Source organism: Gracilinanus agilis, chromosome 5 (genome assembly GCF_016433145.1).
Source record: "Gracilinanus agilis isolate LMUSP501 chromosome 5, AgileGrace, whole genome shotgun sequence".
NCBI lineage: Eukaryota > Metazoa > Chordata > Mammalia > Didelphimorphia > Didelphidae > Gracilinanus > Gracilinanus agilis.
This window is the reverse complement of record NC_058134.1, coordinates 295,307,825-295,323,533: the sequence shown is the minus strand read 5'-3', so window position 1 is coordinate 295,323,533 and position 15,709 is coordinate 295,307,825. Positions and strand designations below refer to the sequence as shown.

The window sequence follows — 15,709 nt, the reverse complement described above, 5'->3', positions numbered from 1 at the left end:
TCTATTGTCTGAGGACCAGTTTAGCTTTGTTCAGGGAGGTTCACCATCTGAGTTGGCCACAGTTACTTATACAAAATCACCTATTAAGTCATGGAGGGGATACTTATTAATCCACAATTTTAAAAAGTATTAAAATAAGATATTCTTTTAAAAAATTAAATACATTTTATTGCTATCTTTTGTTTTGTATAGCCTGTTTCCCCTTTTACCTCCTTCCCATCCCAGAAAAAAACATTCTATCTAATAAATAATTTTTAAATAATAAAAATGAAAAAGAAGAAGAAAAAAATCAGTAAAACTGATCAATATTTTGAAAAACCCTAATAATATATGCACTTCTATATGTCTATGGGGTCCCCACTTCTGCTCAGTACTAGAAGGGGGGAATTTCTCATATCTTCACCTCATATTTTGATATGTAAGATCTTAGTAACATTTCATCAGTTTTTGTCAGATATGTCATGGTGGCAATGCTTTGGAGTTTGCTGACTTTTTTTTTTTTAAAGGGTTAGAGAGCTATTAGTTTTTCAGCTGGTGAGGATGTAAAATAAAATGATGCTGACTAAGACAGACTGGAGAATAACTGGGAAAAACTCTGCACTGATTGGTCAATGACTGTGACTATGTTGGTGAAACAGCAGTTTATCAGTCACTTCTGATGTTAAGAAGGCATTAATCTCAAAGAACCTGGTAGATGCCAAAGGGAAGTCCACTGTAGTTCCAAATTTGTTTCTACCTGAAGCTAACTAGAGCCCTACTAGCCTGAACAACAGATGCCAAGAAGCTCTCTACAAAACTAATCAACTACAACAAAGTTACTCATAAAGCTCTAACTCTCACAACATTTTGAAATCATCTTCAATTTAAGACTTAGGTCAACTGTATATGGTTCTCAGGTAAAGGTATGGCAAGACATACAGTCTTTTTTTTTTTTTTTTTTTTTTTTTGTATTTTAAACCCTTAACTTCTGTGTATTGACTGATAGGTGGAAGAGTGGTCAGGGTAGGCAATGGGGGTCAAGTGACTTGCCCAGGGTCACACAGCTGGGAAGTGGCTGAGGCCGGATTTGAACCTAGGACCTCTTGTCTCTAGGCCTGACTCTCCATCCACTGAGCTACCCAGCTGCCCCCATACAGTCTTTTTTAAAAGGCCTTTATGAGATGAACTTGTGAATGAATCTGCTAAGTTTTTAAGGGAGTTGAAGAGTGATTGGGTGGAAAGAATGGGAAAGTAGGAACCAGGCTTCTTTGCCAGTTTTTTGGGTGACTTTGGGCAAATTACTTCAACTCTCTGGGCCTTATCTTCCTCATTTGTAAAATGAAAGAGTTGGGTTAGATAATTGCTAAGGTCCCTTTTAACTCTAATTTGTTGTTGTTTTTCCTTAAATGGACTCTCACCTCCATAGAAGAAAAGGAAAGTCAGTACTGGCTTCTACAGGGACCCAAAAGCATGCTTCTCGTATATAGTTCGACATTATATAGTTATTTGTTCAAGTTTCATTCAATCTATACCATTTATGCTAGTAACCCATCTCTCCCCTTGTTTAAAAATGCCATCAGACTGGGACAGAAACTGACGGTCATTCTATGTTAAAGTTTTGCGTTAAAAGAATATGAAGCTTAGATGAAAACAATTTCTTACCGGAATCCTGGAATCATCTTGGCAAAGCCAATAACCTTCTGGATGCTGTAACTGACCAGGTCAGCCAGATGGGGTAGCATGGAGAGCTGGGACAGGTCCAGGGTCACAGAGGGATCCTCAGAATCCTCATTTAGCACCAGGTTGGAAAAGGGCTCCCTAGTGTCTGAGGTGAGGAAAGAAGATGGCTGGGTCCTCATCCTGTAGCTGTGCATTTTATTTTATCATCAATCAATCAACAAACATCTAGTAAGCCCCTATATGCATCAGGCACTGTGCTAGGGAGGGATACAAATACAAAGAATGAAACAATCCTTACTCACAAGGAGATTACTTTCTATCAGGGGAGACAACAAATACATTATAAATGTTCAAAAGCATAAAGTGATCTTAATCCAAATATATTTGAAGTAGCTAAATACGAGATGGCTCAGAATTGAGTGAGGCAGAAGAGACGAGAGAGTAAATTCCAGGCATATTGGACAGCCATTGCAAAGGCACTGGGACAGGAGATAAAGTGTTATATTTAAGAAAGAGAGGACACTTTGTGAGGGTGAAAAGACAAGTTCAAATATGGGAGGCAGGCTATGATGGGCTATAAAAGTGAAACTGAAGAGTTTATATATTATTCTAAAGGCAATAGGGAGCCACTGGAGTTAACGGAGCGAGAGAATCACACGGTCAAATCTACACTGTAGTGTGTGAGCACGGATTAGAGTGGTGAGAGGCTTGGGGCTGGGAGACCCATTAGGAAGCTGTTTCAATAATCTAAGTGAGAGGTGAAGAGGGTCTAAACAAAGATGATAGCTGTGCAAATAGAGAGAAATAGTCTGATGTGAGAGATGTTGAGGAGGTAGAAACATTAAGGCCGGGCAATTTATTGGATATGCAAGTAAGGGAGAGTGAGGAGTAGAGGAGCATTGAAATTTCCAATAGACAATATGGGACTGAAATCTGGGCTTAGATATACAGAAAAACATATATATGCAAACACACATAGAGTGTATGTAGCTACACAGAGACATAAACACATCTATCTGTGAATTATCTGCATGGAGATAATAGTTAAAATCACAAGATCTTATGAGGTTACCAGGAGAGAAAGACTATATACAGAGGAGGGTCCAGAACAGCGACACAGTTGAGCAGAATGAAGTGGATGATGAATGGGCCAGGAATGAATGAATGAATGAAGGAAGGAATGGTTAGACAGGTAGGAAGCTAACCAGGAGAGAGGAGTGCCATGAAAACAGAGAGAAGAACGATTATCCAGGAGGAGCAGTTAGTCAGCAGTGTTAAATGGAGCAGAGAGATCTAGAAATATGAGGACTGAGAAAAGACCATCAAATATGCCATTAAGAGATCCCTGTAGACTGGTGATATTATATGAGTGTCACCACTGACACGCATAGTCATTTTCGATGACATGCGGAGAAGTTTGGGGCCGTATGCTGAGGATGAAACACTTACTGTAGTGTAGTGCAGACACTCTGTGCACTATAGATGACAATCCTACCTATATTAATTTACCTATTTTGGTTTATTAAATACAGTTATATATTATAATTATACGTTATTATTTAAACTATAAATCACAAAATTATGGTTTTTTTTTCTCGAAGTGACACACCACCCGAGTTATGCTCATTTTTTTGGCAAATTTTGACACACCAAGCTCAAAAGGTTGCCCATCACTGCTGTAGACATTAATTTCCACTGAATGATTGTAAAAGTGAAATTTGGGAGATGTCATCTTTAAGTATATATATGTATTTTCTATGGACACGGGGAAATTATCAAACTACATTTCCCGTGGTCCAACGGGTTTCCGGTTCTGGTTCTTTGGGCGTGGGGACACCTACCTCTCCACGAAGGGAAGAGTTTATAATCTCCTGGGTTAGGGGGGAGTGGGCTCTTGGCCAACAGACTGAGGAAGAGGTAATAATGACTGGGCCCAAATTTTGAATTCTTACAAGCGCGTGGTCTAATGAGTTATCTATCAGCATGGCTTTAATTAAAATACTAATTTATATTATTATAACAGCCTTTATTATTTTTTGTATTTATATGATGAGGCCAGAAGAAAGATTGCAAAATGTTGAGGAGGAAAAGGAAAGGAGTAGGAGTAGAAGCAATCAGTGTAGACTCCTTTTTAAAGGAGTTTGGCTTAGAAAGGGAGGTGGGGGGGCAAGGATAGGGGGTGGAGAGGGAGAGAGAGAGGAGAATAACTTGAAGGATCTAGTAAAGATTTTTTTTTTTTTAAGGACAGGGAGATGTAGACACATTCGAAGATTGTAGGGGAGGAACTAGTGAAGTTAAAGATATAAAAAGAGGGAGTGACAGGATACAATATACTGAAGGAGATTAGAGGAGAAGGGATCAAGTTTGCATATAAATGGGCTGGCTTTGGCAAGGATAAGGGTCATTTCTTTGTCAGAGAAAGATGGAAAAGAGAGTGGGAGACATCTTCAAGGGGGCTCCATTTCTGTCCAAACTGGATTTTATCTCGGATAACTAAAAAAATTGTGGTCATCATATAAGCCTGGAGGATAAGAAAGAATATCTGCAGAGTTACTTCAGATTGGTTTTGGTCTCCACAGGAAACTTTGTCTTGCCTTCTCATGAACTCTTTCTAGAGAGTAGGCAGTAGCAAGTTATGGAGAATAAGACCAGAGGGAGGATGAAGATAAGGAGAAAACAATGAAGAGCAGAGAAGATGATGATATATTCATTCTCCTGGAGGGAGCTGATCTAAACCTCAGTTCTGGTGCTAGACTGATATAGGATCAGATCAGAGTTAGGAGGTGAGAGAATGGACTAGATGACTTTAGTTCCCAATGGGCTCACACTCAAAGTACTGCTCAAAGGGCTAGGGTTGTCCTTAGGGATCCATATCCTGGTCACACTCTAGCTCTGTGGTTAGGTTCTGGGTACAAAGAGTCACCTTCACATCTATTCTGACCTTCACCACATTTGCTGAACCAGGTGCTCAGGAAGAAAGAAAGAGCTCCAAATGTAAGAAGGAGCATCTAAACTTTCTGACCTCTTTCTCCCTTAATCCTTGAGAGTAGTGAGTCTCATAATACCTGGAGAAGTTATGTAGTGATTCGAAGTCAAGGAGTCCTCTGAAAAACTGGATGAATGCTCTGAGGATGACCTGGAGAGATGGCTCCCTTCACCTTCCTCCCCTCGTACTGGAGGCTGGAATGGAAAAAAAAATTAAAAAGGTGTCAATTTTAGTTTTCTAGGCCTATATTTGTGTCTGTGTCTCTGGACAGATATAGCTGCAATGACTAGGAAAGGGATGGCAAACCTATGGCACATGTTCCCAAAGGGACAACCTGCAGTTGTCCACCAGAGTTCATTACTAGAAATCCAGAAGGACTCAGGCCGAGCCCATCACCTGAGACCCTCCGCCCTGCAGCCCATTGGGAGTGCTTCCTTTCTTCAATGTCTGGGGCAAGGGTGGGATGGGGAGGGACCCTGCACTCCATCTCTAAAAGGTTCGCCATCACTGCTGTAGGAAGAGAGGGTCCCTTGTTTCTTTTCTCTCTCATAGGAGATTGGGTCTACCCAGTAGGGATCCTCTGCTCTTTGTCATGAATGACTAAATTTCCCAAGTGGCTCTTTGATAACCGACCCTTCCCTGCTCGCCCAAACAATGTCTGCACTTCAATAGTCCTCAGGTGGTAGGGTTAGTCTGTCTTAGGCTAGTGGTTGTATGTCAGTCCTACCCGGAACTGGCTGAAGTCTGAATAGGTTGGGTCAAAGGTCTTATGGTGAGCGTCCAGCAGGGTGGTGATGATATGCTGCTGCTCCTCAGACAGCTTGGGTCTCAGGCTGTCCCTCAGCGCCTCCTCCTCCTTCCTCTTTAAGATCATCTCTCGTTTCCGCTGGACCTCTTCATCGGTCAGGATGACTGTGGAACCCAGGCAAGGATGAGTTGGCACCTGCATCCCCTACTCTCTAATCTACCCTTGGGCCCACTGAGGAGGGAAGAATGCTTTTACTTCAGGTCTCACTTGTCATTGATACTTTTTGCCAGTTAGTGCTTCAAACCCACAAATGAAAGGGGAACTGAACTTTCTATCTGAAAAGCTGAACTTTTTTTTTTCCTAGAAAAAGATGGTCAAAATGAGTACATAGTAGAAGAAGAAGGGAGTGGAAAACAGGAGATAAGAGGGCTAAGAATGGAAGTACTACTATTATTCTTTTAGTTATTCAAACAACAGCTTACTGCTATCCTGGGCTCAAGTCAGTGCCCTAACTACAGGGGCTGCATCAACAGGTCATCCCTCCCAACCATCACCCACCCTACAATAGATTCATCCTCCTACACCACAGCCATGCCAGAGAGTCCTGAAATCTCTAGAAAACATTTCTCACCTTGATTCTATCGTCTCACAACCCTGAGTTCAGAAATTCTTACCTTCTGCCTAATTTTCTGAGGACACAGGAAATTGCTGCTCATCAACCCCTACCCTCCCTGCAATTTGCTACACACACCCCACCCCGTTCCCTCAGCTTCACACACACACACACACACACACACACACACACACACACACAAATATACATGACTCTTTGACTGCCCAAGTATTGAATGACTTCACTTGTAGTCTCAGATTATCTGAGGTATTGTGGGTAGAAAAAGGCAATCATATCAGTAGCTATCCATGAAATCATCCACTTGGAAGTCCTGGTCTTCAGCACCTGGCCTTGACCAACTCTTTTAGGGGTTCTCTGCATGGTGGTGGTGTTCCCGGCTCAGGCTATTGACTGGGAAGGTAGAGTTGGGAGCAGGAGGGCCTGGCACAAGAACCAAATAAGGATGCTGCCTGGCAGAGGCATGTAGAACGCTGACAGCAGGACTGGGCATTGGGGCCCACAGCCTGTAGGTACTTGCTCTGTGTTTGTGCTGCCAGGATATCTGCCTATGGAACTTGGGAGTTGTCCAAGAGGAGAGAGAGGAATTCCAAGTTTCAGAGAGCACAGGGCATTTGACAGGCTTCTGGGAACACCTAGAACAAAAGACCCAGCAAAGACTGGGAGAGGATGGGGTGACTAATTGGGGAGAACCTTGGACTTTGAAAGTGGAAGGACATGGGACTAGAGTTATAGGAACAAATGGGAAATTGGTAGTAAAAAATAGTGTTCTTTTCATACCCAAACCATGCAGACCTGGGTAGAAGCCATGCTCAGATAATTGACTTACGTAGTGCCAAAAGGTGCCAAGCTTTCTACAGAGAGGCACAGTGAGGATGACTGATTATAGTTCAAGTGAGAAATTAAGGCAGAAAAAGTGAGAGAAACACCCTGGACAAATGCCACAAATATGACCCCAGAATGAGAAGTCCATGTTGCCTCGTCTTGGGTTAGAGCCTTGGGCAAGGGCGGATGGAAGAGCAGAAATACCAGTTATCTATGACTTTGGGGAAGTCATACCATACCTCTGAGTCTGTTTTCTTACCTGTAAAACCAGGGGTTTGACTAGGTGATCCCTAAAATCTCTGATATTCGGGTAGACTTAATCTCGGCATGATCTCGGGCCATGCTTTTTCTCTTCCCTCCCTCTCCCCCCAGTCAAGTGTTCTACTTTCCCAACTAACATTCCAGTCTTGGGTTACAGTGCTCTCCTTGTTTCTAGGCTCTGCCTTTCTCTTTCCCTCTCCCACTCCCTCCCTCCCTGTGTGTGTGTGTATCTCCTTCTCTGTCACAGTCTCTGCCTCTCTGTTTCTCTTTCTCTCCCCCTCCCACCCATCCTCCCTCTCTCTCTGTCTCTCATCCAGCACCTTAAAATAACTCCTTGAGGGCACAGATGGTTTTTCATTTTGTCTCTGCAAACCTGGGGATAAACATAGTGTTTAGCACATGGAAAGTGCTTAATAAAATGCTTGTTAGAGACAGCTAGGGGGCACAGTGGATAGAGAGCCAGGGCTGGAGCCAGGAGGATGTGAGTTCAAATCTGACCTCAGACACTTCCTAGTTGTGACTCTGAGCAAATGACTTAGCCCTCATTGCCTAGTCCTTGCCTGTCTTCCGTCTTGGAACTGATCCTTAGTATGGATTCTAAGACAGAAAGTAAAGGGTTTTTATTGTTGTTGGGGTTTTATTTTTTTAATGGAAGTGAACTGCTTTCATCCCTTTGTGTGACCCTGACAAAGTCACTTAAGCCTTTCTAGGATGAAGTTTCCTCATCATAAACTGAGCGCTTTGAACAAGATGGCCTTTAAGGGGCCCCATCGCTCTCAAATTCAGTTGCCCTGAGTTTTTCCTATAATACTATTATTTCCCACACAGTTCATCTAGGTTGGATTCATTACTGTTCGCATATTATAATGCATTTCCTATCTTCATGCCTTTGTGCTAGCTGCTCCTTCAGGCCTACAAGTCTTATTTCCCTTAGAATTCCATATTTCAGGGGCAGCTGGGGGGCTCAGTGGATAGAGAGCCAGGCCTTGAGATGGGAGGCTCCCCAGTTCAAATCTAGCCTCAGACAGTTTGTATGATAAGTCACTTAACCCCCATCGCCTCGCCTTTACTGCTTTTCTGCCTTGGCGCCAATACACCGAATTGGTTCTAAGATGGAAGGTAAGGATTAAAAAAAAAAAGGAATCCCATATTTCCCTCAAAAGTAAGGAGGCAGTTAGGTGGCTCAGTGTACAGAGAGCCAGGCCTGAAGGTAAGGAGAATTACAAATGGGAAAAGATGGCTTTTTCACACCCACCCACCCACGTCAGAATAGAAGCCACACTCAAACAACTGACTCAAACCTGAAAGGTGCCAAGCCTCCCACAGAGGGGCAATTGCTGGATGGCTGCACATAGTCCTCAACAGTGTTCAGTGATATATTCAATCTTTTGTTCAATATGATTCAAATATATTGCTGCAAAACTAGTCTGAGATCAATTGTGACACTCACTCGTTTTCTCTATAATATTTCTCTATATTCGCTATAGCTCTGTGTTCTCTATATTTTGAGAACACCTCAAAAAAGAACTACGGGAATTTAGGTTGTCCAACTGGCACACAGTTTATTAAAGCCATTATTCCCCTGCAATATTCTTTGATTAAAGCTTAAGATTAATGTTGAAGACTACATTAGTTGTTTTTCTATCAAGTGAACTTCAAGGGAAAATCCAACCTTATCTAGTTCTATAACACATCATAGGTAGCATCCCTGTATCTTTAAGAGGTGATAGAATCTTTAGAGACTAGTAGTTTAATTGTCATACTTTAGAGACCGTCAACAATGTAGACACTAAGGCGCAAAAGTAGAGGATGAAGAGAATAGAGAACTTTTTCCCTAAGAGAATTGTTTTAACTCAACTTAAAAAAAATACTACAAAGAGAATTCTCGGAATACTTTAGTGGCTGCCCTAAGAAAGTGGAATGGTGTTTTAAGATGGAGAAGTCAGGATTTGTAGTAATGGTAGTGATGGGCTCTTTCTCACAGCCGATACACAGCTGAAAAAAATTCTTTTTGTTTTTCCTTTATTGTTTATTATGCTGTTAATAAGTTGTACGACCAGTAAGTCTAGGAGATTAAGGGACTTATTTAAACAGAAATATGAATAAATGCTTGTGGGGAAAGAGGTCCCTCAAATTTATTAAATAAATAATAATCATTTGCATATCACTTATTTAGTTAATTGATTAATCAATGAGAGAGATTTTTTTTTAGTATCTAATGTATCAGAACACACCCTAGATTACTTTAGAACCATGAAAAGAGAATGAAACAAGGAAAATGAACCAGTAGGTAGAAGCAGAGGGAGGAGTGATCATCTAGGTCAGTGATTCCCAAAGTGGGCGCTACCACCCCCTGGTGGGTGCTGCAGCAATCCAGGGAAGCGGTGATGGCCACAGGTGCATTTATCTTTCCTATTAATTGCTATTAACATTAAAAAAATTAATTTCCAGGGCGCTAAGTAATATTTTTTCTAGAAAGGGGGCGGGAGGCTAAAAAGTTTGGTCATATGTGAGAGAGTTGACATAAAAAATCTTTTAATATATAAAGCTTTTTAAAACTTTAAGAGCTACATAAATATCAGTTATTCTCATCATTACTGGCTGCCATATCACACTGTTGAGTCATATTGAACTTAGAGGATTCATCTAAAGGTTTTTTTACATAAATTACTTTCTGGCCATTTTTACCCATTCTTTATTTATTCTGTAAGTTGATGGCTTTAACCCAGGTGCAGGATCTTATATTTATTACTATAACAATACTTCAACTGCTTCACCTACAGAGACTTATGGTTGGTATTAACATTATATTTAAGAAGGAATAGAATCTCTGGGAGAGTGTTATTTTAGAGACTTTTAACATGTCAAAGAGACTGAATGGCAGGACCATGTTTCCAGAGTTGGCATTATGATGGGATCTTTCAAACTGCAAAGCATTGTTGTTGAAATATTTAATAAATATTTTAATAAATGTCTGTATATTTACGCTGTGAGAAATAGACAGTAATAGTGTTTATTTAAGCCTATGAGATGAAAGGTTTTGAGAAAGAAGAGAGAAAGTTTTCTAGGGAAAAGAAGTTTTTCCAGTTTATCTTGTAAACTGGGATAGGAGTCCAGATATAATGAATGAGAACTGGGTATTTCAATTTAGGAGGAAATATTGCAATATACCCTTTGGTTTCCTTAGACCTTGTGATGTAAATCAAAAAGGAAATGAGTTAATAGCAGGTAAAGAGAGGGGTGATTACTTAGCCTTGGCTAAACATACAGTAACTTCATCCCTAAACCTTGATTTATTAGTATTAGATTTTGTCATTATATTGATATATATTCATACCACTATTCCAATTATTAGGATAGGTATAGATAGCATTTATGTTATTCATAAGTAGATAACTTTTCATATTTTGTGTTTTTGAACAGTTACATTTATGAATTTAAGTGACTGGGACATAATGTACAGTTTTTTTTGGGTGGGGTCATAGGAACTGGGGTTCAGATATTACCTCTGGCACTGGTTTTCCTTATGTAAGTCTTTCAAGGTGTCAATGTCCTCATCTGTAAAATGAGTGGCTGACTAATTGGCTTCTGAGGTCATTTCCAGCTCTATAGCTATCGTCCTTTGAACTTACTGCTAAAAATATTGAAGAGAATTAGGCCAAAGATAGAATCCTCCAGATTTTCTTTATTGACTCTAAAAGAGTAGATACCAATCCATTAATTAATTAATACTATCCCTTTCTACTTGTTCAACCAGTCTGAATCCACCTAACTGTTTTATCATTCAGTATACATTCTGCCTTCTCACATACACATGAGATTCTATCCATATGCCTGGCTGCAATTTTGGGATACCATGTATACCTTTACCCCAATCTACCACTTCAGTAATCCTTTCTTGTGTTTCTGTTGTTCAGAGGTGATTGCAACTCAAATAATTTGCTCACTTCTGAGGTTTTTCCTTTCCTTTCCTTTCCTTTCCTTTCCTTTCCTTTCCTTTCCTTTCCTTTCCTTTCCTTTCCTTTCCTTTCCTTTCCTTTCCTTTCCTTTCCTTTCCTTTCCTTTCCTTTCCTTTCCTTTCCTTTCCTTTCCTTTCCTTTCCTTTCCTTTCCTTTTCTTTCCTTTTCTTTTCTTCTTTTCTTTTCTTTTCTTTTCTTTCTTTTTTCCTAAGAAGATCTCAAACACCTCTATTGTTGAAAGTCAATCTGTTTCTATTGACCTATTGGGTTAAGTTTTCAGAGTATGTTATTGAATTTGAGAGCCTTTGCTTATATTTTCTCCTTCGATTTCTCAAGACTGGAATAATTCTGGATTATCTGAATTACTTTTTCTTCATACATGAAGGGCTTTCTCCTGGATACTTGCAAAATGTGTTTTTGACATTTTGAAAATATTAGCACTACATGTCCTATAGTCTTATTTTTCTGGTGACAATATGTGTATTTGATTGACTAGAACTTTCCTGTCTATATTACAATATTCTGGACAACATTTTTGGACTTTTCCTGCAATATTGTATTCAGGTCTTTCAATTTGCCATGTTCCTTTGTGAAACTTGGAATATTTTAAGATGTCTCTATACATCCTTTTTACAAGGTCACTTGCTTTGCTCATGTAGGATTTAAATATGCTTTTGTTTATGTTCCCTTTTGCTTTTTCGCTACCAAATTGTCTTCCATTTTAGCATTTCTTTGAGTTTTAACTTTGTTACTCATTTTCTCTGAGTCCCTGCTTCTTTGAGGAGGTTCTTCACTGCATATTTATTTTTTCTTACTGTGTGTTTTGTGTTTTTAAAATTCTTTACAGAGACCTCTGATTTCTGAGTTAATTTCTTTCTTCTAATCATTTTTTTTCTCTTTTGAACCATTATGGATTCCTCCTATTCCCTACTGTTTGATCTTTGGTAAGTGCAGAATCTTCCTTTCCTTTGGTTAATTTTGACTCATTTTCCTTCAGAATGTGTTTTCATTGTGCTCTAGGCCCTCTTTGAGATTTATTCATTCTTCCTTCTGTCTTTAAGGTCCTTTCTATTGCTTTATCTATTTATAAGCTAGGTTTTTATTCAGAAAGTGTCTCTTGAACTTTGATCTTTCCACATTTCTCTTGTATCCCTTGTTGGTTGCTTCTGATATCCTTCTTTGGCTCCCTTCCCCTTCCACTGCTATCCAGATTCCAAGTCTGGGTGTGCATGTTGTCTTCGCTTCCTTGGGTTAGGAAATATGGGGTCTCCCTGAACCAGAACCTTGCCTAAAGTAAACTTGGGTAGAGAGACATGACCCTAACTTGGCATCCACTCCCCTCTTTCCACAGCGAAGAGAACACTGGACTTGGAGTCGAGAAGATCAGAGTTCAAATATGGCCTAGATATTTATTAACTATGTAACCCTGGGCAGATCCCTTTAAGAACGATCTTCCTCAGTTTCCTCATCTGTGAAATGGAGATGATAACAATAACAGCAACCAATTCCTAAGATCACTGGGAGGATAAAACGAGGTAAGATTTGTAATAAGCACTTTGCAAAACTAAAGGGCTATTTAAGTGGGAGCTATTTCTCCCAGATGACAGAAGCCGTGGCTCTCTACTTCATCTTGCAGGCTCCATCTTCCTTCCGTTCCTTTGCTTGGCTGGGCAGAATCCATGTTTATTGTCTCTAGAAGGGTGCAGTAGGCTGAGGTTGAGTCACTGCCCTAGGCCAGACCCTGAATCTTAAGCTTGTGAGTTTGCTTGAGTTTGAGGGGTTGGAGGAGAGGAAGTTGAGACACTGAGTGAGAGGGTGAAGTGTTTCAGTTCTCGGATGTTATTTCATGAGGTTTTTAGCACAATGGGGAGATTTCTGTTTCTTCTTATATATCCCAGCTTTAGTTATACCATATTTGGCATTTAATTCTTTTTTTTCTGAGGTTTTTGGGTTGTTAAGGATTTCTAAAAAGCACTTTTCTATCATGCTAGTTATGTGATCCTCTATTTTATGTTATTAATAATTATTATTACTTTACATTTGTCATATTATTATGTATATCATTTCTAGAGAGTAAATCTAATCTCTCCTGTTTGACATTAAAAACTTCCAGGGGTCCTATACTAATTATTCAAATTTATTCCCACTTGTCACCAACATACCTATTTGATCTATTTGACCCCAGAGCACAGGACCAGGAACAATGGACAGAAGTTACAAAGAAGCAAATTTAGGCTTGATGATAGGAAAAATTTCCTAAGAATGAGAGCTTTCCAAAAGTCGACGGAGCTACCTTGAGAGACTGTAAGTTCTCCCTCTTGTTGTGTCTGTCATGGTAGGGATTCCTTTTTAAGCATGGCGCAGCTAAATGCTTCTGTGTCCTCTCTCAACTCTTATCATTCTTTAATAATAAGCTCGTGTTCTGGGCCCCGCTGCAAGGAGGTCCCAAGATCCAGAGTTTCTGAATTCTTTATTTTAGTGGCTGGATCTACTGAATGGATCAAACATTCAAAGGGAGCTATTTTAAAAATTCCTGTACTGTCTGCTTGGAGGCAAACTGGCTATAGGTAGATTCAACAAATGGAATTCTACCTTTCCTAGGACTCTTGTTTTTGGAGTGGACCTTTAAACACCCTGCCGAGAACTGGGGGCAATTCTAGAAAAAGCTGTGGGTAGATGCCCTGTAATGTATTATAATTGCTTTTACATAAAGAGTAAAGCTATGCGTGTTCTGATTGTTTTGATGGGGGTTGGAGGGCAGAGCCCTGTATTATGTCAAGGTCATAGACTGGGGATTAAATGAGTGTAACAGGGGCTGATCTGAGTGTGCCCAGTTCACTCAAGATAAAGGTGTCTTCAAGGGACCCTTGGAGTATGTCCAGATTGCCCAACATGGAGGCCTGTATCCCCTCCCATGTTGGGATGGTAGGGGATGAAATCTCTTGACTGGCTGCCTTCGTCTTTAAAACTAGTGAGACGGAGCCAATCATTCTTTTTGGCTACGCTCTTCTGTACTCTTTTTGGCAATTCTGCTTTGTCCAGAGGGTGAGGATCACAGTTCACCCATATCAATTGGGTACCATAAACTGAACTAGTGAGAAAGGAAGGATTCTTCCAACTCCTGTTCCTGTTTCCCCTCCTCTAAGAAGTGGGGCTGGGGGTATTGATTTCTGTTCTATGTTATTTGTCCCCTCGATTTCAGGTGCTGAAGATGGTCGCCACGGTACCAGGGAATTCAAACAATGGTGACCTTGGAGCCGGGATTGTAGGCAGGATCTGGCATAGAAAATATGAGAAGCCAGGTGAGCCACACTCACTCAAGCCCAAGGGAGATTTTGGATCATGCTCTATCCCCTTCTCCCCAGAGACTGAGGATGTGTGGAGGGGAGGATTATGCCCCTTACATTTGAGGGGAGTGAGTTTGTAAATTTGTGATTTTATATATATATTTTGAAGTAAATGTTTCTGTGCAAAATATTATCTATTAGTAACTAATGGCACTGGGGTACAAGGGGATACCTTTACTGAAGGAACATTATCAGTGAAGGCTAGAGCTATTTGCTGAAAGCCTAGACCAGTGATGGGTGAACTGATGGCACAGATGCCAAAGATGGGCTCGGGCAGAGCTACTCCCTTCTACCTCTCTACCGTGCCTGATGACATTTTTTTACATGACCCATCCTTCTGCCCAGCAGCCCAATGGGAGTACACAGGGGATAAGGTGGGTGGCTCACAGGTGGAAGAGCTGGAGGGGAATGGAGCACTCAAGCCATTCCCTTCCTTCTCTCTACACTTGGTGAGGACATTCCTCACTTCACCTGCCTCTCTGCCCAGCAGCCTCAATCTCCTGGTACTACAGAATGCCTGGGGGTAAAATGTAATCTACCTGCCCTTCAGGTAGTGGATCCAGGGGAGTCAGGGTATTACAACAGATAAATCAAATATACAAGAAAAAGGTAAAGTAAAAACCAGTAAAGGTTTCAGAGCTGCCCTCATTTGGAAAACAACCATATATAGAATGATCAGAAGACATAGTCAACCAGAGAGAGTCAAAGTTGGGGTTTAGAAAATTATCCACACTCTCTGAACCACAGAGAACTTGGTACTACTCCAGACTTCCTCCTGACCACCAGGCTGAAAGTAGGATCACATCAGTGACTAACAATGCCACCTGGTGTTTACAAGTAGGAATGATCTCCATTTTATCGCTAAGAAAACAGAAGCTAAAAGTTTCTTTCTCGTTAGGAACACAGGATATATTGGTAATGATATATTCTTACGCAGTAGAGCACATAGTATAGTATGGTGCTAAGAACTCTTTGAGATGATAGAGAAATTCTAGGTGCTATTAGTACTGTGAATAATAATAAAGAAAGAACTATATTATATAAATAATATAATATAGTCATTAGCATCATTGATAATAATAAAGAATTATTTAGTATGTAGAGAAATGTTTATCTTTTATATATATATATATATATCTCAACTAGAGTATTCACTCTTTGAAGGCAGATAAGCTAAATTAAGCCCTTGCATAGGTGTCACCCCTATATAGAATGTGCTCCAACCTCTCCTTAGATTCCGGGAAAATTCAGCTCAAACACACCTTCTGGAGGAGTGAGTGCCTTCCTGTGCAG

General features: G+C 40.4%; 1 protein-coding gene and 1 long non-coding RNA gene across 2 annotated transcripts in view; one reads left to right on the top strand and one right to left on the bottom strand.

The window, feature by feature from the left end:
* Positions 1 to 15,709, bottom strand: part of VDR (vitamin D receptor) — a 60,056-nt gene that overhangs the window by 11,010 nt on the left and 33,337 nt on the right. The window contains exons 4-6 of the mRNA XM_044678471.1: positions 5,373 to 5,557; positions 4,725 to 4,839; positions 1,642 to 1,804 (exon numbers count right to left, since the gene is read on the bottom strand). Coding sequence (XP_044534406.1) covers positions 1,642 to 1,804; positions 4,725 to 4,839; positions 5,373 to 5,557 — 463 coding nt within the window. The remainder of the gene's footprint in view (positions 1 to 1,641; positions 1,805 to 4,724; positions 4,840 to 5,372; positions 5,558 to 15,709) is intronic.
* On the top strand, positions 11,260 to 14,529 carry LOC123249446. The gene is made up of 3 exons (XR_006506383.1): positions 11,260 to 12,604; positions 13,255 to 13,373; positions 14,272 to 14,529. It is a non-coding gene; the product is annotated as an uncharacterized LOC123249446 (long non-coding RNA).